Source organism: Abrus precatorius, unplaced genomic scaffold, assembly GCF_003935025.1.
Source record: "Abrus precatorius isolate BTA unplaced genomic scaffold, Abrus_2018 Scaffold8, whole genome shotgun sequence".
NCBI classification, from domain to species: Eukaryota; Viridiplantae; Streptophyta; class Magnoliopsida; order Fabales; family Fabaceae; genus Abrus; species Abrus precatorius.
The window spans coordinates 26,145,935-26,167,720 of record NW_020874428.1 but is presented as its reverse complement, the minus strand read 5'-3'; the positions used below and the strand labels follow the sequence as shown (position 1 = coordinate 26,167,720).

The following is a 21,786-nucleotide window of genomic DNA, read 5'->3' as shown; positions in this document are numbered from 1 at the left end:
TACGATGGAACGGCCCCAAAGTTTTTCTTTAGGTCACATGAATAAGCCCCAAAGAGAGAAGAGCCAAATGGAATGGAAGTGACTCAGCTGCTGCTACCGTGAAACCTCGAGTCTAATATTCATGTAAACTGACCAATGGCTAATAGGCTGGAATAGGGTCTATACCCCAAAAGACGAAGGGAGTGAATGCCAACAAATCAAAGAAAAAGAATTATGTACAATTTTATTATTTATGAATACAAATAAAAAGAATTATCATTAAATTCTAAATAGCAATAAATCTCTGGTTGCATGCACGAGGAATTTTGAACCTTCTCCGTGCTAAAATCCATGAATGAACACATTAAGGAGATTCTGATATTAGGAAAAGTTTTAATCCTTCAAGAATGCATACTCATTCAGCATTCTATTGAAGTAATAACACGCACCTTGTACGATTATTTTTTTCATGATTTTTTTTAATTTTAAAAAAATACCAAAAGTGCAAGACAGTGCGTACTTGTACCTTACTGCCTCCCTTTTTATCTCTCTCAGGGTAGAAACTAAAGAAAATTCAGTAAAATGTTCCACTCACAGAATTAGGTCTCCTACGGAGTCAAACAGTAGCTTAATATCTATCAGGTTAAGTCAATGATAGTTTAGTAATAGTATCTATCTAACGTTGGTATAGCAGTCTAACTCGTTTGGCATTGATCTTCAAATTTACGAAATAGACACTTGTGTATCTTTAAATTAAAGCAATGCAAGCCAACGCAAGCAAGAGTACACTCATGAGCCAAACCCACCACCTACAAGTGTCGAGAACTGTCAACCAAATACGAATTCTTCAAAATACGACCACCACAAATGGATTATGAACATGGAAATAAACGAGCAAAAACAGGAAAAATAAATAAATCTATGTTAGAGCACATTCCAAAATGGAACCAATAAAGGCAAAAAGGCCAAAAATAAAACAATAATGAAAGATAAAAAAATCAGCGATATCATCTAACCATCATATACGATTCACCATGGAAAAGACTAATGGCAAAGAAATCATCTTCAGAAACTAAACAACTAGACCAGAGGTGATAATATGACATTGGACAACTTACAGAGTATAACATTAATACCAAGGGAGCCACCTTAAATTGCGTGTAAGGCTGTTGTTATCTTCCAAGCTAACAAGGTCAAACTAAACACAGAAACATTTAATCTCAATTTTGCAACCTATTTATTAAATCCAACACACAATGGTTTGATCCTTATAATAAGCAACTAACAAGCGAATATGCCAACTTCAACATGAGTCAAAAATTCATAGGCTCAAAAAACAAAAGCCAGAGAAGCATTATTTTATAACCCAACAAAATTGCAGCATATTAGTGACTAAAAGCCTGATAAATCTAACCTCTACAACCTCCCATTCAAATTCCCCTCCTTCCATGTTCACTCTCTGATCACAGAAAATTCACCTTCGTTTTCCATAGCACACAGATCACAGCAGCAGCTGCAACAACAGCTCCTGTCGATCCCGCTGCCACTACTGGCCACTGCAACTTCATCCCCTTCAATCCCTTCCCATCACCATGTATACCGTTTACACCCCTATCGGCTGTCTCAACCGCCTTCTCATTCAGCGATATGATCACCCTCTCAGCTTCGGCTGCTTCCTTGCGCAATAGAAGAATATTCGATTCCAAACTTGTTGCTTTCTCCTCAGATTCTCTAAGTGCCTCCTCCAACCTCAATTTCTGCTTAACCGATTCCTCCAACTCGGATTTCTTCCCAGCAGCAACTTTCTCCAACTCCTCAACCTTTTGTCTGAATCCCTTAATTTCCCTCTCCTTTTCATCAATCTTGTCCCTCATCTCCTCCTCGACCCTAATCCTCTTGTTCCTTTCCTCAATTTCCTTGGTCTCCAGAACGCCAATTTTCCTCTCCAAATCCCTAACCTTCACCTCACTCTCCGCCTTCACCTTCTTCAACCCTGCCACTTCCTGTTCCAGAAGCTCAACCCTAGACTCCTTCTCTTCCAAAACATTCTTCAATTCAGAAGCCTCCGCTCTTGCTTCTTCCGCAGCACTCATCTCCGATATTGTATCATGCTGCAGCCTCGACACCTCAGTCTCCAACTCCGCCGCCCTGGCGGCGATCACCTCCGCCGCCTTCGCGGCATCACGCGACCGCACAACCTCTTCCTGCAATTCTTCGATCTTCTCCCTCATCTCCGCACCGTCGCTCCTCAATCCGTCGAGCTCCGCCGTCAGCTTCTCGATTTCCTCCTTCCTATCCAAGATCTCGCTCACCAATTCATCTCTCTCGCGACGCAAGGCCTCCATCTTCGTCGCCGATTCCTCACCGTACTGATCGTCAACACCGTTGGCAACGCCGTCGTCCGCCATCGCTAATTCTACCAAAACAAAACAAAAAAAGCCAACACCGAAAGCTGTTAATTAACCAAAATCAAAATCGAAAAAAGAAAACGAACCGCGCTGTTCAGTTTCCAAGTAAATAAAAATGAAAAAAAGTTTAAAAAGTCCGAAGTTACCGATCAACGATCCGCGAATCAAATTATACAACGAACTAAACAAATTCAAAATAAATAAATAAAGTGATGTGGCATATTGAGAGGAATGAAAGAGCAAAATTACGACTAGTACAGATTATGGAGTCGGAGAGATGAATTTTCCGGGAAAGTGACTGAAGAAGGAGGAGCTTTGTTTTATGGAAGGCGCAGGACTAGGGTTTTGGGTGGTGTGTGCCTCACAAATATCTTTACCATTTTCGTTTTCACTTTTTGGTTCAGAAAAGGGAAGAACTCAGAAAGTGAGATCAGAATCCACCAACGGTTCAGATTTGAAATTCCATTCTCCATGATGAGCGTGCCACCATCCTCCACGTGTCCATTTCTTTCTTGTGTTTGGATTTGGAAGCTCTTCCTTCCAATCCACATTTTTAAGAACCAACAGATAATAGATATTAGAAAATGGAAAAGGGTGCTGCCCATAATTGTTTGGGCCTTAGAGGAAACCCTTAACTCACTATCACCCTTTTGCTATTCCTATTATTTCTATTTTTATTTTCAATTTCACTTACTGATTGATTAAACGACTTTTTTTCATTATGAAATAATTATAATTTTAATATCTTTAAAAATTATCTTTATTTTTTTAATATTAAATAATTTAACTCATTTATTTTATCTTTTCTCTTTTTATGTTTTCTTCTTTTTTCTATTCTTCGTATTCATAGTTGTAAAACTGAGCTATTTTCCTTTTTCATGAAATGGAGTACTATGAATGCCTTGTTTCAAGCTCTTCAGAAATGCCCAGAAAAAGGTGATCAATTTAAATTTACTTATGTAACACCTTAAAACTTTAAAACAATAATGATTTTAAAACAATATAACAAGTGAATGTAAAAGTAACATGTTGTGATTAATTTAGATTTGCTTATGTGACACCTTAAAACTTTAAAAGTTTTAACACACTGGTAAATTTTATATGGATTAAACATACTTCTCTATTTTTACAACTATTGTATCCCAAGGCCCAGGTTGAGCTTCTAACCCTACACATCTCATTGAAAAAAAAAGGACATGTAAGGGTGCATTTATACGTATGATTTTATTAAATTAAAATAGTTTATTTAAAGAAGAAAATTATATTATATTAATATTTTTAAATTTTTTTAAAATTTTAAAATGATAAATATATTATTATATTATATAAGACTATTTTTTATTGTATATAATAAATATCTTATACATCAACAAATTATTTTGATTAAAAAGAAAAACTTCTGTGTAAAAAAATGTTGAATTTAATATATTTTTCAAAAAAATTAAAAGTAAAAATTACATATTTACTTTTCTTTAACTTATGATATTATGCATCAAACGAATATGAAAAAAAATTATATTTCTTAAATTTTATTAAAATAACAAATAAATATTGTTTAATGAATTGAATTATTGTAGTTATTCAAGATTATTTCTCTATTTTCATGTGCAGTTAAAACTAATATTATAGATAATTATTTTTAACGTTATAATTAAGTAAATCTAAAAATTTATAAATATAATTTTTAACTAGAATATAATTTTAGAATTTTATTTAAAAATATTTTTCTTTCAATAAGAATAAAGTTAAAGAATTTAAAAGGAAAATTTTACTATACACGTTAATCCTATCCAGCTCAAACAAAATTGTTTCTAATAAAGGATATTTACGATTTTTAAAAAATTAATAAAAGTTATATATTATTACTATTGTTATTATTATTATATCAATTCATAAAAACACAAATATTATAATATTCGGATAAAATCTAATCTCATCCTAATTGATAAAATATCAACTACTTTTATCTCCTATTTTACCTAACTCTCATTCTATCTTTTTTTAAGTTATTATTTCTTAAACAAATATTGCTTAGAATTATTCTATTTTATGTTAAAATTTAAATAAAAATAAGATTAATGATAGCGTTTGTCCTTTCACTTTCAAAGAAAAGCTATTTATCACAGAGAAAAAACTATTGCAGTTATTGTGATAGAAATTTATAATTAAAAATTAAAAAAATTTAACTTGTACGACATTACATATGATTAAAAATTAACATATAATAAGTTTTTATTAAAAATTTCAGAATTTAATGTAGTAACAATATTAAATACTACAAATTTTTTTATAAAAATGTATTATATATAACTTTTTATCTTATTCAAGATTTAGTGTAATGTTACATGTGTTAGAAAAATAATTAAGAATTATCAGTTTTTTGAAAATTATTTTTGTTTTGAACTTCAGCAATCAATTATTTTAAATAAAAAAAAAATTATATCTCATTTTTATAATTTTAATAAAAGGATCTCCTTAATACAACCCAAACAAATAATATTTAATTTTTTAATCCAGCACATTCAAACATAAAATTCATGTAATGAATAGTTATATCAATGATTGATACATACAAATTTTGTCAACCAGTCTAAACATACACTAAAATAATCAATAAAAAAAAGAAAAGTTATCCCTGGAAGGAAATGACACTGATAAAAGAGATGGGATAAATCTCTTGACATGTAGGAGGCTAGATAATGCTGTTTCAGCAGTGAAGGTGGCATTACTATTGGTAATTGTAATTTGTTATGTATTGAACATTAACGAAAGAAATGCTCTTAATTTTGGAGGTAAATTGAGTGGTTATTGTGCAAATGGATAACAGTGTAAAAGTGAGTGATGTAGAAGTTAGATAACTGATGCTGCTACATGGGAAAGAAAGAAAGACTGGTAATGTTGATGTTCTGTTCTGTGCACAATGTCACACGCCCAAGTTTCTGTCTTGATAAGCTTTTTGATGATTCTCCAAAAATTTATGGTGGCTGTGACTGTGACTGTTCCACAAAGTTGGTAATTGGAGATGGGTTTCCGCAAATTGTGCTGAAATTGGATTGCCAGCCACTAGCCAGAGTGTGTGTGCCTGTGTTGGATCTCTCACTCCCAAACACTCTAGTGAAACTGCCTGTGCCCTGTGCTAGATACATTGCTCAGAGCAGACTTCGTTTTATATCATTTCTGATTTTTATTTTTTACTCCAATTTCTTTATTTTATTTATTATAATGCACTATGGACTGATTTATATTTATTATATTAAAATTATAAAAATATAATGAATATTTTTTAATAAAATATTATTATTAAATACTTGGACTCAGTCTTGTACTAGAGGTTAATAATTTTTTTAATGTTACTGACCCTTGCTGATATTTGTGAGCTATATTCCATCTTTGAAAAACACACAAAAGTACGATAGTTAAGAGTGATCCATCTCCAACAAATGTTTGTAGAATCATTTTGCTAACACTCTCTCTCTCTCTCTCTCTCCAATGTGTGCTTTTTTAGCTTAAATTATGGAAGATCATCCTCGGATGACAAAGAAGCCATGTGAACTTTATAACCCTTCAAGTGGAATGGTCTCTTTTTCTGTATACCGCATTCTAAGTCTAAGTTATTGTGGTAGTAATGGCTAACTGCCAAAAAAGTCAAACAACCCTATTCCAAAATCCTCCAAAGCAAGGTTTTCACAAACAAAATAAAGAGAAAGTGACCAATGACCACATGTGTATGTGCCATGTGAATGACTTTACAAAACGTTCGATCTCATCCAGATTTTAAGACCCAATAGGATGGCCCACTGGACCAAGATGAAAAAACTCTGCCACAGCCCACGTATATAATTAAAATCACCAATGGAGGGCACACCATAATGCCATGCACTCTAATCCATTCTACCATTTCTTCAGTCCAGAGACCATGAAACAGGTTAAGATTCTCACAACAGTTGCCCAAAACTAATAACTACTTGTGTAACACTAACCCAAAAACCTCTTTCTGCAGCGCAACAATATCATTATAATCTATCAAGATTTATATAGATAAAGTCATAAAACATAGTAAGAACTTCAAAAAATAAAAAATCTAAGAACATGGGAAATATTTTCCTTCATCCCAACCAAAAGTACAGCATAAAAAAAAGGTGAAAAAAATAAAATAAAATCAACAGGAATAAAAAGAGAAGGGAAAAAAATCTAACTAATGGGTCTGTGGTAAAAACCAAAAGAACCTAATAACCTAAGGTTCCATCATGGATTCATTCATCCCCTTCATGTTCATCTACCCATCATGATGAACATCATCATCAACCTCCAAACTTTGTCTTCTCCTTCTCCAACTTCTCAAAGAAGCCAGTGAGAGCCCTCAAGGCTTTGACTTGGTACTGCAAGGACACTATATAGCCAGCAGTTTCATCAAAAAGCTTGTCCACACCAAATGACTCTCCACCAGGCACAATCCTTTGCAATGCATGAATCTTCTTCTCTATCTCTTCCTTATCATCATCTTCCTCTTCCTCTTCCTCTTCTTCCTTTTTCTCAACACAATCATTCACAGCGTGTTGCATATTTGGACCCTCTCTACACCGCCTTCGGCTTCTCCTAAAAACATGCAAAGACTTGTGAGGGGTGATGGAAGAGCTTTGGTCGGATTTTCTGAGAAATGTGGGTATGATTGTGTGTGTTTGTTGTGTGCTTTGTTCATCCATGGATGATGTGTGTAATGGTGAGAGAAAGAGGGAGAGTGTGTGTGTGAGAGAGAGAGAGAGACTTATATGTATGAATGAGTATCGAGAGAGGGAGGAATGAGGAAGATGTTAAATTATTGTTGAGCTCTAGAAATGTCAATGCCAACGAAGCTGGTCCCACTTCTTTTGGCCTCACAATACAAGAAAGAACCCCCCAAGTTTTGGATTGGAGCAACGGGGTGCCCTTCACGCTCCATATCAACACCCTCTTCCACCTCACCATTTTTTTACCCTCATCTTCTCCTTGCTTTCTATATTTTCCTTTTTCCAATGTAATCCAAGCACAAATAGAATACAACAACTAGAGAGAAGGATATTCTTTAGTATACTTTTTTATTAATAATTCAAAGCTTATTAAAAGTCATGTAATTATATACGAGACCCATTGAATAAAATTTAGAATTTATCCATTTTAATCAATAATAAAAAAATATGTTCAAAAGTGTTTCTTTAACATTTTTTAACAATTAAGGTTTTGTTTCAATGTTCCAAGACATAAGATACTTAAAAATAATTTTTTTAGACTGTTGTGTATATGCATAATCAAGTGTAATGTTATTATATTCTTTCTACAATGAATAACGAATATACATAATTATGTCACATTTTAGCATGATGTTTGTTTTTAAATTTTGCTTTGAATGATATATTTTTATCACTAATTATAAAAATATTCCATTACTTTAACTACTACTTATTTAACTACGAGTCTTTTGAAGAAACGAAGCATCTAACATTTTGATAGATATGAGAGAGAGTCACACGATCACGGGCAAGAGGTATCTTAGCAGAAATGAGATATTTATGGTGATTGATACACATGTTAAACACATGCTTCTGGCTAATACTCTATAAATTAATATCTAATGGCTATAGGGAGTAAGAATTCTTAGCTAGTAAGATTCAAATGAAGATTGTGGTTAGAGAGAGATAGAGAATGGTGAGGTAAAAGTGAAAGTATAAAGTATAGAAATCTGACTGAAAATGCAATGGAACCCCGTTAAGGAGTGAAGAGTGAGTTGTGAGCTGTGGAGAGGGCATAAAAATGGTCCCACAGGACACAAAACAAAGGGGAGAAAGCACATGTGCTCACATGAATTCCTTGAACCTAACACCCACCCATGTGCCTCTCCACTCTCTTCTCTTTCATATGCTACATGATCTGCATCACCATCCTTCGCATGACTGCCACGTGTTTGCTTTCCAGTGACCCCACCTTGAGCCCCACAACCCCCCCCCCCCCCCCCTCTCTAACCCTTTTAGCCCAAATTAATCATGTAAAATGCTAGAATCATATCAATCCCAACCCATATCAAATTAACAACTTGGGAATTTAAGGAAATCAAATACCCTTTGCTTAACTAATTTAGGACAAGTTGGTTTTATGGATAAAGAAGCTCAGTTCGCATTAAATTTGGCTTTTTCTTGTGAAATACTACCATGTCACTCAATTAATTAAAGAGAAAACAGAAAGAAACATGACTACAGTATATGTAATTTACTAGATGATTGATTATACCGTATCCATAATAATAAATGCCTGTAAAAAAATCAATAATAATAAATGAACGGTATCAACTGACAGTTTTTCATTAAAAAAAAATGTAGCACAGATGATAAACTTGACAGAACACGCAAAAATTAAAATTGAGTCATTACGTTGGTGTACTAAAAAAACAATGACAGTGAGTAAAAGATAAAAGAAAACATAAAAAGAGAACAAAAAGTTGTGTAGATTATTATATTGATAACATAGAAACTTATATTTTATTTTCACATACAGAAAGTTACTTTCCATTGTATAACAGTCACAAGCATTGACATTTACACCCAATTTATAAGGACATTAAAAGATTTTCATATATTTAGTGAAAGTGGTGTATTTGAAGTATTATTCAGAACATTTGAATGAGTTTGATGTTTTGTTTATGATATGGAGGGACATATATATATATATAAGATGGAAAAATAAGATACTGAAAAGATGATTGATGTTTGTTAATTTGATAGTGCAGCTTTAGTGTGACCTCTCCCCCCTACTTAGTGATGGTGGCCCTGAGAGAGTGTGGTGGAGAATCAGAGAGGGGAGGTGGTGGTGTTTCCAAGAAGGAAACCAATCGGCGTATTGGGTCATTGGGATTGTATGAGGATTTGGTTGTGTTGGGCATATGGGACTCCATGTGCTCAGACCCACTCGGATCCCTCTGTTCTTGTCACATTCACACACTACACCCCTCTTTTTATTTAATGCCACTCAATATTTTCAATCCTTAATAATTTTATTTTATTTTCTCATTTTCTTTGTTCTAGGGGTAATGGGGGTCCGTACCACCATTTTTTTGTACGAAATTGCATCAAATGGTTGCCTAGGGCCTTGGCATATATAATTGATGAGAGAGCCTTATGATTCAATATATCACACATCTAATCTAACTGCAAATGTGTGGACATCCTACCTGAGTTTTGTTTCTGTTCACATTTTAGAGCAAACCTTGGTTCTTGGTTATGCATTGATCCTTGCTTATGTTTGGACATAAAAAGATGTCCAAAATCATATTATGGTGCAAGCAAATCAAAGTTTCACATGGTAGGCCTCTAGGGCTACATAATGACATGTTTCTGTTTATCTATTTTTTGTGAGATATAAATGAAAAAGATATAATAAATGTTTAACATGTTCAAGTGTGAATAGTAGCATTTAACTAACTAGTTTAACCATATTGTAAATGATGAAAGCCAGACATTGAATTAATCATCTTTAACTAAAGAAAATTATGTGGATATAAATGAACTATGCATGACGCTACAAAAAGTTCAAACAAGAAAAGAAAGGTTTGTCTGTTGTCTTGGTTTATTATCCGTTTTAAGGGCATGTAGATAAATGAAACAAGAGAACACTAGAACAAAACTTACTGCAACAGTATCAGCAATTACATTTAAAATAAAAAAGAAAAGAAAAGAAAATGCATGAAACTGGTGAGGAATATTTACACTTGATGTTGTAGAAAGGGAAGAATGAGGATTTCTCAACCTGTTTAACTTAATGATCAGCACATGAACTGACTCAGACTTTAATTGGTGAGCCCCGCGTTGTCTGCAGTTTGCAGCTATGGTGCTTGCATATGCAGTAAATGCCAAACAATCAACAAACGACCAGATTCAAATGCATTATCTCAATTCCCTGTTTCAATTTCAGCTTTTTCACTTTAATTTAATAAAAAAAAAAATAGTCTTGCTAACAATGACGTTGAAGATGTATTAGAAAAATAGTAAAAGTATATTAATTATTATGTTTTTTATTTTTTAATCAGTATCTTAAAAGTACTAGTCAGCATTTGTCTTTATTCTTCAAAACATTTTTGTTGATATTTTTAATGTATGTCTTACATTAATGATTAATGCAAGTTAACAAACAATACATTTTAGAGATATGCAAGTGGCCCTTTTTCTTATCTTCAGTTATATTATGCGGGATGCAACATTATTGTGGCAAGAGTGATCCTCCAGGTTATTGATAGGTAAGTAACAAGGGTCTTCGTATCAAACTTTTTCACTGTGACCAATTTAACTCTTGTAAAGTAAGAAGTAAGAAAAAAAAAAAAAAAGGAAGAGTCTACATAAAGTTAATCTTATCCTGTATAGCTATAGCTGGAGCTTCCAAAAGGTAGCTGCAGTAACTTCCTCCACAGGGAAGGTCAATGAGGGTGAGGGTGGGCACATGTTTGTTCATATTTTCAAAATCCTATGAAATAAAGTGATGCGGTATCTTATCAAATGCTCAAACTATTTGTTTTGAGGGCTGATTCCAATAAAATAATGAAGTGCCTATTTCCTTCTTTAAAAAGAAAAATAGAAAGAAATTATGTTGTAAACAACAAACCTACTTTCAAGGATAAATTGTTACTGTGCCTAGGTGAGGAAAAATTTGGAGAATTTGAGCCGTTGATCAAATTTCAAATGGAATCCAGGTGTTAAAGAAACTTGTGAGGAGTCTGTTGCAATAATGTTAATAATTTTCACACCTATTTTTAAAGAAAAAAAAATGAATGAATGAATGATTAAAAGAAAACCACAATAGTTAAAGTTAAACAATGAAACTCCTTTATCCTTGGTGGATAACATGCATAAAACACACTTCACATTTCCTAGTATATGTATCAATCTGATTTATTTATCGCTATTTAGAGGAGATTTTATAAAATCTTACTAACAGCCTACAAACCCGACTTTAGTTTTATTTCTAATAACAAGGATTTTATTTAGCCGGGATAGTAAGTATTTATTTTCAAAAGGAACAAACTATTAATAGATTATATGAAACCAATTGGAGGAGATAGCTAGACTTTATAAGCTAAGATTATAAGACAATAAAAGTTGACAGTTTAAGATTTTATTGATTAAAAGTAGCCATGATTAACTTTATAGTTTTTGTCAACTGTTTCCTAAGTTTGCACACTAGTATGCGGCTAGAAGTGATGAACCATCTTAACGTCAAAGCGAGAGAGATAATGGAGAAAGAAAGAATGGCGTGGATTGAATTACAACATAGGACTAGATTTCACTTGTACAGTTTTATTGATAACTGTAACCAAAGTTAACAGCGTTTGACCAGAGAAAGCTGGCTTTTTCTGAGGAAGCACTAAAGTCATTAACCTATCTCATTTTTACACAAAGAACCAATAAAGACTACAGCTTCTCCACTATAAAGAAACTTTTTCCCTCCACACTCCACAGGGAGTGTTCCACCTGGCAAAACTATTCACAAGACAACATTCTTTTAGAACAACCTTGTCATACCATACTGAACAGGTCCAACCTTTCTACGAGCAGTGGCACCAGCAGCAACATTAATTCCACCATATTGAGCCTTTGATTGCAGCAACTTTGTGTCAATGGATATTCGATCATCCTGCTCTATCTTGTTCACTCCTGCTCGTGTCATAAAAAAAGGGTTGGTATCAATATTTATAGCTACATCTGGTGCTATTTTGGCATTCACACCAGATTGCTGGGCAAGTTTTGATTGTAAAGACACACCCTTGTCAGCTTCTGTTGCTGACCTTTCTTGTATTCCAGAGCTAGATCTTTGAACAGAACCTCTCATAAATGTCCTGGGATCATATGATTCCTTGACAACACTTGCATAGTCGTATGGAAGAACTGGCCCACCAACTTTAACAGGTTTTGCTGAAAAGAAAAATGTTAGTGCACTGATGACACTGATAATGTATATAAACTTGACTGACAATGATGATGGTAATCACATACCAAGTGGAATTTTTTGCAGTCCCTGAATGGACCTTGGCACAGGATATTCTGTATCTCCGGAATTATTATTATGCTCCTCGGCTGTTTGCTGGTTTTTGCAGGAAGCAATATTTGATTGTTCTTTAGAGGGTACCATATTTGAATGTACAATTGTTGACCTGTCAATAATATGTACCAACGAAAAATGCAAAGTTCAATATGATATAATCCAATTATGGTCCTTAAGAATGAAACAGCTGTAACAGCAAAGGGGAACAATACGGCCAGGAAAAAGTAAGGATTGTTTTGGTCAATTTCATCCCATGCCGTGTGCTAAGACAGTGAAAGAGCAGCCAAAAAGTATGGTTGGAAAAATAACTTAAGAAATGGGATACACCGAAACTAATTAACTGAATATAAATCACATGACTGAAGTTAAGGGAATATGCATCTCATGCACGTCGCTACTCATCCACACTATAGTTGACACTTGATGTAATTTAATCTTAGAAAAATGCCTAGTAGCATCTATGCACATTAACAGCATTGACTACAAGGAATAAACACCACTTTGACACTGTATTATGCTATGTAACAATGATGGATTAAATTAGAACTAACTGGCATCACCTCAAAGCAGCTGACCATATCAGTTTCTTTTGGCACATGCATAATTTTATGCATCTCATAAAACAAGTGTATTTAACATTCATCATAGAATAGTCAATCCTATCTTAAATATAATACAATCAAAGTAACCTTTGTCAACAACCTATGATCACAAGAAATGACAAGTGAAATCCAATGAGACACTAGTCACACACATTAATGAATTACCTGGGAAGTGATACATGTTTTCTTTCAAGTGGTATAACTGGACAACTTTTACCACCAGTTTCCTCAACATGAGCAAACTGCTTCTTGAATTGTTCAATAGCACTGTAACATATACACAAATGAAGTGTAAGGAGAGAACAGCAGGGTATAACATACGAATAAAAGGTTTTAAGGTAAAAAGGACAAAAAGTTGATAAATAAACAAAAACTAAAAAACCTTGGATAAAGAAAATTAGTTCTCTCTGTTCCATTTACGTAGTCTTTCAACAGTTGAGGATGGTATTCTAGAATTTCACGAAAAATTAACTCTCGAATTTCTTCCTTCGTTACTCTTCGCCTTTCGAATTCAAACTCCATTTTTGTAATAGGCTGGCAGGATGGTTCCCTCTCAACTTTTGCAAGTCCCTTGAAGTAAGGATCAGCTAATGCCTAAAAAAAACCAAATCCTTCAAAATTCTAGAGCAAGGAAGTTACATATCAATATATTTTCTCTGTGATTGATTATACCTTCTATTGTCCAAAGCAAAAGCATAAGCTCAGAAAGCAGTTAATTATCTGACTAAAATAATTTTTCAGTGCATGCCATACACATTACACACAAGCAATAGAGCACAATATAACAAACCTCTTCAGCAGTAGGCCGGTCTTTCGGATCAAAGGCAAGTAATCTTTCCAGTAATTGTAATGCTAAAGGATCTGCAGTAGGAAACTTTTGTGCAAATGGTACAGGTTGCTTTTTCCTCATACTAGTCAGGTATCTCCTAGCCTTATCGTTGCGTACCTACATCCAACACAAGGATACAAGATTGTGACCAGCAAAACCAAGATGTTAGTGAAATTAAGCTAAGCAATACAAACATTTTTTTCCTCTATAGAGGCAAAGGAAATTACCAGGGATATAGTATCCAGTGAGGGAGTCCCAAGCAGATCTGTCATCAGATCCAACTGATGGACAACGTTTTTTCCAGGAAAAAGTGGCTTTCCTATTAAGACTTCAGCAAAGATACAACCTATACTCCACATATCAATTGCTGGAGTATACTGCAGCCAAATAACCTCAGTGTTAACTCATCAGCATATATAACACTTAACAGATACAGAAAAACAGTGGACTAATAATAATTAATAATAAATAACAGATGGTCTTGGGTCTTACATTTAGCTATTGATGGGAAAGAAGATAACAGAAAGCATGTATCATGGGTTGATATGCAATTTCTACACACAAAACTAACGAGCATGAATTAGGATATGGTGAGACAAGACTATGCATAATTAGGCTCTCTCCCACTCATATGATATCAGAAAGAATCTTGAAAAAGCCATACCCTTGAATAAAATGATCCACAGAGCTCTGGTGCTCTATACCACCTTGTAGCAACATAATCCTATAGTATTAGGTAAGCAACAAAACATCAGCCTCAATGTAACTGATACTTTAGATTTTGGGAGAGAAGGGGGGGAGGGGTATGGAAATCTTGCAGGGAAAAGATTAGGAAACAGAGAGAGATAATGTTGAAATGGAATACCGTCCAAAATACTGTTGTTGGTGTGTCACTGAAAGCAACTCTAGCTAACCCGAAATCGCAGATTTTAAGTTTACAGTTTGCATTGGCCAGTATATTCTTTGGCTTCAAGTCTCGATGATAGACATTTGCTGCAATGTGTTCATAAGTATTAGATGAGAAATATTGACATGAATGCCAGTAAACTTATGTTGATAACTAGACAAAATAAAATGTAAAAAGGACAAATGAAGGAGTGAAACATTTTGGGAAAACCGCAAAAGTACCATGCAAGTTTAAGGAGATCCAGCAATAAGTGCGAAATAAGTCTACAACAGCAAAAGTTAGAGAAAAAGGATTCTGACATCTTCATAAAGAGAAATGCTGAGGAATGATGCAATTTCAATTACATTTCAAGAAAGCGATGAACACATGATCATTAACAACAAAGTGTGCGTTCAAATAATATATTCACAAACAAGTAATTATTGGATATTAAAGAATACCAGTGTGAATATACTTCAATGCTCGAAGTAACTGGTAAAGAAAAAACTGATGGTGCTCTTTTGTTAAGTCATCATTGGCTTTAATGACTTGATGCAGATCAGACTCCATGAGCTCAAAAACAACATATATATCTTTAAAGTCCCTCCTAGAAGGAGGAAGTATAACGTGCTTAATTTCAACAATATCAGGATGTCGAAGAAGTCTAAGCAACTTTATCTCACGGAGAATACGTGCAGCATCAGATATGTGCTCGAATATATCATGAATCTTCTTTATCGCTACTTTTTCACCAGTATGAGTGTCAATAGCTGAACAAACAACACCATAGCTTCCTTTCCCAACGACTTCTTGAATTTTGTACCTGTTGGCATCGCCATATTCGGAGAAAAATTCCATCTCCGTTGAACTCTGTAGCAAATATATCAAAGTTAATCCTCTAGGCAAAATTAGGCAAGCCCAAATTTGATGTCTGAGAATATTAGTATATCAAGCTAAAACAACGAACGGGAAACACATTTTCACAATGGATAAAATGAAATTAAAATAATAAAGAAACTTTTTTTACTATTTTACAAGGGAAATTAATTTATACATCAGAACTCATCCATAAGCTTCATAGACATAACACAAACCTTGTGTGTTCCATTCCATAGAATTTACATAAATGAAATTATCCCAACATTAAAGCATCATAGACTCCAAGAAAGATGGTAGAAATCATATTTGCAGTAATCTGATCATGTATGCAAAGATTGGACTAACACAAGAAAAATAATAAAATAATAAACATAAAGAAACACATTGTCACCCCGCAACGATTCACTCCCCATCCTTAGCTTAATAAAAGGAGAAAATTTAGCATTTGAAACCATTAACAACATATCACAATTCTTAGGGCAAACCAATCTTCACTTTTAAGACCAAAACCTTTTCTCTTACCCAATTCACCATTTCTTCTCATTCACCACCGTTTATTTTGGAGAGTCAATCACGTATAACGCACCTAAAGCGTGCAAAACACATCTCAGAATACGTAGAAAGAAAGAAAAGCAAAAGGGTGCATTGATTGGGATGGAAGATCAACCCCGGGAATTCCATCTAACCAGTTAAAAGAGGAAGCATATGCAAATTTCATTAGCACATGGTATCCAACATCACACCCCAAAAAAAATGATGAAAAAGAAGATCTTGTCCACCATGACATTATCCTCCTTAAAGTAATAGAATCGTGGGGGAAAGAAATTTCATCACGTGATGAACTAAATATCAGGAGAAAACTAACATCATAACACGGTCCGATGGAACCAACTTAGCAGGACGCTTTGACTATAGGAGATTGAAAATTCTCAAAAGTAACCACCAACACGACACAAAACAACATTTTGTTTTCATCATTCAGCTAAATTTAGCTTTGTCACAAAAAGGGCACCTTGGAACTTGAAAAAAGAAACATTTTTTAGAAGCAATTACAATTACAATAATGCTTGAAAATAAGGTAAACAAAAAAATCCACCTTTTTTTTGTGATCTTGCTGCATTCTCAGGCAACACTCACTATGATGAGGCACAACAAATATAAAGGCAAGTTTGAATTTTGGCATAAAAATTCAGCCACATTTGCCCCACCTACCCCTGCTTCGGATCACAAGCCCAAAATCCGAGTTTACTCTCTTCTCCAAATCCTTGAAGAAACATAGGATAAAAACGAAACCCCACATGCACCCCTTCTCAAATCCCAACACCAACCTCACCAAACTGTCACCACCCACAATCATGAAGCGACATAGCTCCAACCCAGTAACCAAGACTCACTCATCTTTGTTCTTTCGATACCAAACTTCCACGAAGAAGCGAAAAAACGAATACCCAGAAGAAGTATAGAGCGAGAGAGGGAGAAGGAGTGAAAATTTTGGAAGCTTTTTGAGGATTCAGAGAGATTGAAAGGGCGGTTCTATTGTTCTTCGCATTCGCTTCTGAGATACGGATATGTGATTCTTATACCCACATGGCGTATATGTTGTTTTGCAAATGCATTGAGGGTATTTCCGTATTTTCACTTTTCCCAAAGACAAGTGACAAGGACGATACTGTTCTCGCAATTACATGTCTGTCCCCTCTCTAAGTTACATGCCACAGGGAATGTACCCGACACGTGTCAGATTTTCAGATATTCTAATCAATAAAGAAAATTATATATGTAGTAGTGCCTACATGTAAAATAAAATCCATAAATTAGTTATCGATATTGAGTGAATTAAATATTTTATTTTAAAATTTTAAAATTTTCAGACGATATTTATCTGTTTTTTAAATATAAAATAAATTTTCTAAAAATAAATATTAATTAAAATTAATTTTAAAAAAATCTTACCCATATGATATCAAAACTATAAATATTATAAATTTAAATGAGATTATCTTATATTTTTTTAAACTAAAAAAATTATTCTAATCAAATGTTAACCAATATTCTCGTGAATAAAAATATTTTATTTTATCAAAACTATTGTTAATGTATACTTTTTATACATTTTAATATATTTTTTAATAATCTGTAACAAAAAAATTTATTTTATAATCAAGTCATATACGGATGAGACTTTGATTACATATAATATCCCAAGAGATTCATTGATCCTTTTCCAAAAGAAAAAATAAAAAATAGAGAGATTCATGCATCGAACATAACTAATAAATTCCATCAAAATGAACTGCGGATTTGATAAAATCGATGACTAAAGTAAATTAAATTTGAAGCACAGCATATTATTTTCATCTGCAGAAAGTTGTTTTATTATATATCAGTTAATTAATTCATCGGTTATATGTGTTTTTGTTGCCTTTATGATCCCACACCTAACCAGCCAGCATGCATCTGCAGAATTGGCATGACAAATAATACTCATTTCGCTGTACTCACAATGACTTCATCAGCTGAATATAACAACACACACAATAAAGTGATTCGTTTTCAATGATAATGATCTCTGCTGAATTTCACAAATACGTAAATCGAGATTAATACAAGAAAAAATTGTTCTCATTAATCCATCTAAACGCATTTAACTGTGTTTATATACTGTTCAGAGACCAGTTATCAAAGGTAAAAACATTTTTGTGCTTTCAATTGTTTCAAAATTGACTTGGGATTTTAATTTCATTCTATTTCTACATATACTAAAATTTTTAGCTGATTAATTTTCCGAACGGCCATTATTCAAAGAGTAAAATATATGATACGATTCTGTGTAAAGTTCGACTTCACATTGAAAAGGAAATATTGTGAAATGAAAATATACCATTTAAACATGTCTTTTTCTTCCAATAAAAGTGTATAACATTAAAACAAACGCAATGTTGAGATCATGTCATGAAACAATAACCAAACAAGCATCATATATGGCAGAAATTACAAAATCAGTAACGATAAATAGACATATTTTTCTCATAAAAGAAAGAATTTGCGAACGATCGAGTAGAACACTTCAATCATTTGATTACATTTGTTTCTTTTACAGCTTATAGTTGTTTAAAATAATTTGTTATTTGATTCTCTCAACCTTTGAATTCAATATTTATACTTTAATTTGTTGTAACTTATGGCATTAAAGCGAGGAACAGCATGCAATAGGATCATTATTTTCTACTCAACACACATTCTTATGCAACGTAACGTAGCACATGCAAGGCGTGTTTCACGTTCACGCTATATTGACTCATGAACAAAGTTTCATATTATTATTAATAAAGCTGAAAATTAAGAGTGATCTAGGACATATATACTTAATTTAAATGCTTAATACGATGATAGTTTTTCAAACCTTACGCGTGTTGAAAATCAAATATATGTTTTATTAAACTTACTTTTATACAATTTAAAAATACACAAGCCTTAATAACTAAAAAATTAAGGCTTAAATTAATACAAATTGTCATGCGTGAACATTTTAGACATGCAAATTGTCACGTGTGACTTCTAGTTTAAATTATATCTACTATTATTTCCATATTGCATCAACCTTTTAAGCATATAAGTTTTCTATATTGATTAGTTTTTGGTATTTGAAATAAATCAATACAAAAAAGTAGTTGTTTGTATAGTTAATAAGAACTTGACATTGTTTATAACAATAAGTGGAATATAAATTTAATATATAAAATTAAAGATAAACAATTAATTTGACCTTTCAACATTATAATATATAACTTAAAGCAACATATAAATAAATGTGAAAGATGTATTTTGAAAATAAATAAAGATTAGGACCTAACAAAAGAACATAAAGAAGCACAAGAAAAATGAAGAAACCTTGGTGTTTAGTTGCACGAAAGGTTGTCATAACCTCCACCAAAATGGACGTTTTATCCGTCATGAAAAATGTCTCCATTTGTATCTTCTTCTCATTCAATTATACTTTAGATCAATGCCAACATTGCCTTCAAAAATAAAGAAAATAACACCAACTCTCAGCCTTCAACGCTTGGAATTTAAGGCTATGGTGACGTGACAACAGCAGTAAAATAGTAGTACTAAATTGAATCTGCGGGTTTTTTTTAATAGACAACAAACGATGACTTATCAAATTAAATTTGGGTTTAAATTTAAATTTTTTTATGATAAATACTACTTAAATTAATTTACATATGGTTGTAATTTAAGGTATGATTTCGAGTTCAAGTTTCACGCTAAAACTAAATACATAGATTTTTTTTTTTAATCATAGATCATCGATAGGCTTATATGTGGTATTGTTACAAACAATTTTATGTCTTTTTAGTGAAGCTAACTATATCTTTAAGCTATGAACGGTTTGCACCATTAATAATGTTATTTATACATTGTTTATTTTTTGTCACATTATACATCATATTTTCTTTTTCTTTATTTTTTTTTTCACTTTTTATATTTAAAAATGAAGCTTATGAACATTAGGGATGTTCAAAAAATTCAGTCTATAACTAATATAAAATTCATTTTAAAAATCTAGATTCATATTAAATTAATTTTTTTATTAATTATACTTTTGTAACTAGTTTAGTATCTAAATCTATTTTTTAAAATTATATATTTTTTAGTTATCCAAATGAAGCAACTTTATATCTTTATATATTAAATTTTGATATTATATTAGTTTACCAAATTTTATTATAACCACATTTTACCACTACTATTTTTTTTATTAATCTTAATTCTTATAATTAAAATTAAAATTTTAAAATAATTAAAGATATTAAAATATAAAAAATACTTTAAAATTAATTACTACTATTATTTTTATATTTATATTTATTTTTTAATTTTTAAAATATTATAACATAAAATTTTATTATTATTTATATTATTAATTTTTATTTTTATAGGTTTTAATTTAAATTTTTACTATAAACTCTATTTATTAAAAATAAGTTAAAAAAAATAATAAATATTTTATATACTTCTATAAAATATAATATATTAATAAATATTGTTAAATTTTTTTTGAAATACACTAATTTAATGCAACATTTTGTACAATAAATTAGTTTTAACTTAAAAATAAAATTCACAAATATATTGAAAATCAATTTTGCGTTAAAAATTAAATTTAAAACTAATTTAACATAAAACTAATTTCAACAAAAACTAAATTTAAAATTGATTTCAAACTAAATTTAAAATTTAAAACTATTTTTGAACCGATTAAAAAAATAAAAAAATAATTTAAAGTTGAACTCATATAATTAATTTTTGTAATTGATAGATGATAAAAAGTAGAATGTATCTAAAATATTTATTATTTTAATAAAAAATAAAAATAAAAAATATTATTAATAAATTAAAATATATGTAAATATTTTCTTGATATATATTGTTAATGTAATGGGTTAGAGTATTTTTTATATTCATATTTTATTTTTAACAAATATTGATGCTTAAAATATATATATATATATATATATATATATAATGTTATATTATTTATTATAAAATTTAAATATTTTAATATAATAATTTAATAATAATTAAAAAATAATTATAATATATTTTTACTGTAAAAATAGTTTAAAATCAATTTTAAAACGAATCCAAATTTTAAAATTAAATTTAAACTAATTTTTAAAAAATTAAAATAAATTGATTTATAATCCAATTCATATAATTAAATTTTAAATAGATTTAAATTAATTTTTTAAAAATTTAATCCATGAACAACCCTAATGAACATCATTATTCTATTTTTTTTTATAAATTTTATTAAACTATAAAATAATAAAATTATGTATTTCACTTCTAATAATAATAATAATAATAACATAGAAAACTTTATAATATTTTATACTTTATTTCCTTTATTTCAAAAATATTTAATAATAATAATAATAATTTTATTAACATCAGTTTCTAAAATGATTTCTTATATTATAACTATAATTTTAATATAATAAATATTTATGAAAACATTTTTTTTGAAAATCAATTTTGAAGATTAATATCTTTTTCTAATAATAATTGTCTCCCGAACTCACATGCACATAGGCAACGTGTACTGTGATCTTAGCATCCAGCTCTGTTTATGTACGG

The 21,786-nt window shown here is 31.5% G+C and overlaps 3 protein-coding genes across 5 annotated transcripts; all 3 read right to left on the bottom strand.

Annotated features, from left to right (window-relative positions):
- Window positions 1-897: 897 nt before the first annotated feature.
- LOC113848526 (peroxisomal and mitochondrial division factor 1-like) lies at window positions 898-2,791 on the bottom strand. Its single transcript, XM_027478100.1, is given in 3 exon segments — window positions 898-1,478; window positions 1,480-2,395; window positions 2,675-2,791. Coding segments are annotated over 2 exon segments (933 nt in total). The 5' UTR covers window positions 2,388-2,395; window positions 2,675-2,791; the 3' UTR covers window positions 898-1,453.
- A 3,797-nt stretch (window positions 2,792-6,588) lies between these two features.
- LOC113848527 (transcription factor PAR1-like) lies at window positions 6,589-7,141 on the bottom strand. The gene has a single exon (XM_027478101.1). The coding sequence runs from the start codon at window positions 7,088-7,090 to the stop codon at window positions 6,689-6,691; it is 402 nt and encodes a 133-aa protein (XP_027333902.1). The 5' UTR covers window positions 7,091-7,141; the 3' UTR covers window positions 6,589-6,688.
- Window positions 7,142-11,641: 4,500 nt separating this feature from the next.
- On the bottom strand, window positions 11,642-17,192 carry LOC113848523 (mitogen-activated protein kinase 10-like). 3 transcript variants are annotated; one of them, XM_027478098.1, is made up of 11 exons: window positions 16,739-17,192; window positions 15,225-15,633; window positions 14,743-14,870; window positions 14,542-14,601; window positions 14,105-14,254; window positions 13,839-13,994; window positions 13,431-13,642; window positions 13,214-13,315; window positions 12,398-12,555; window positions 12,190-12,316; window positions 11,644-12,058 (listed from the first exon to the last, which is right to left on the bottom strand). In XM_027478098.1, the coding sequence occupies exons 1-11, from the start codon at window positions 16,823-16,825 to the stop codon at window positions 12,034-12,036; spliced, it is 1,614 nt and encodes a 537-aa protein (XP_027333899.1). In that variant the 5' UTR covers window positions 16,826-17,192; the 3' UTR covers window positions 11,644-12,033. The 3 variants fall into 3 exon arrangements, with proteins under 3 accessions (XP_027333897.1, XP_027333899.1, XP_027333898.1); XM_027478097.1 differs by having other exon boundaries at window positions 11,665-12,058; window positions 12,167-12,316; window positions 16,739-17,175; XM_027478096.1 differs by having other exon boundaries at window positions 11,642-12,316; window positions 16,739-17,189.
- Window positions 17,193-21,786: the final 4,594 nt, after the last annotated feature.

Coding starts and splice junctions, on each gene's coding strand:
- LOC113848523 (XM_027478096.1), bottom strand. CDS start 16,825: ATGCCAAAATTCAAACTTGCCTTTATATTTGTTGTGCCTCATCATAGT. Junction 14,255..14,541: donor GTGGATCATTTTATTCAAGG/GTATGGCTTTTT, acceptor ATTTGGCTGCAG/TATACTCCAGCAATTGATAT. Junction 12,317..12,397: donor ACTGCAAAAAATTCCACTTG/GTATGTGATTAC, acceptor TTTTCTTTTCAG/CAAAACCTGTTAAAGTTGGT.
- LOC113848527 (XM_027478101.1), bottom strand. CDS start 7,090: ATGGATGAACAAAGCACACAACAAACACACACAATCATACCCACATTT.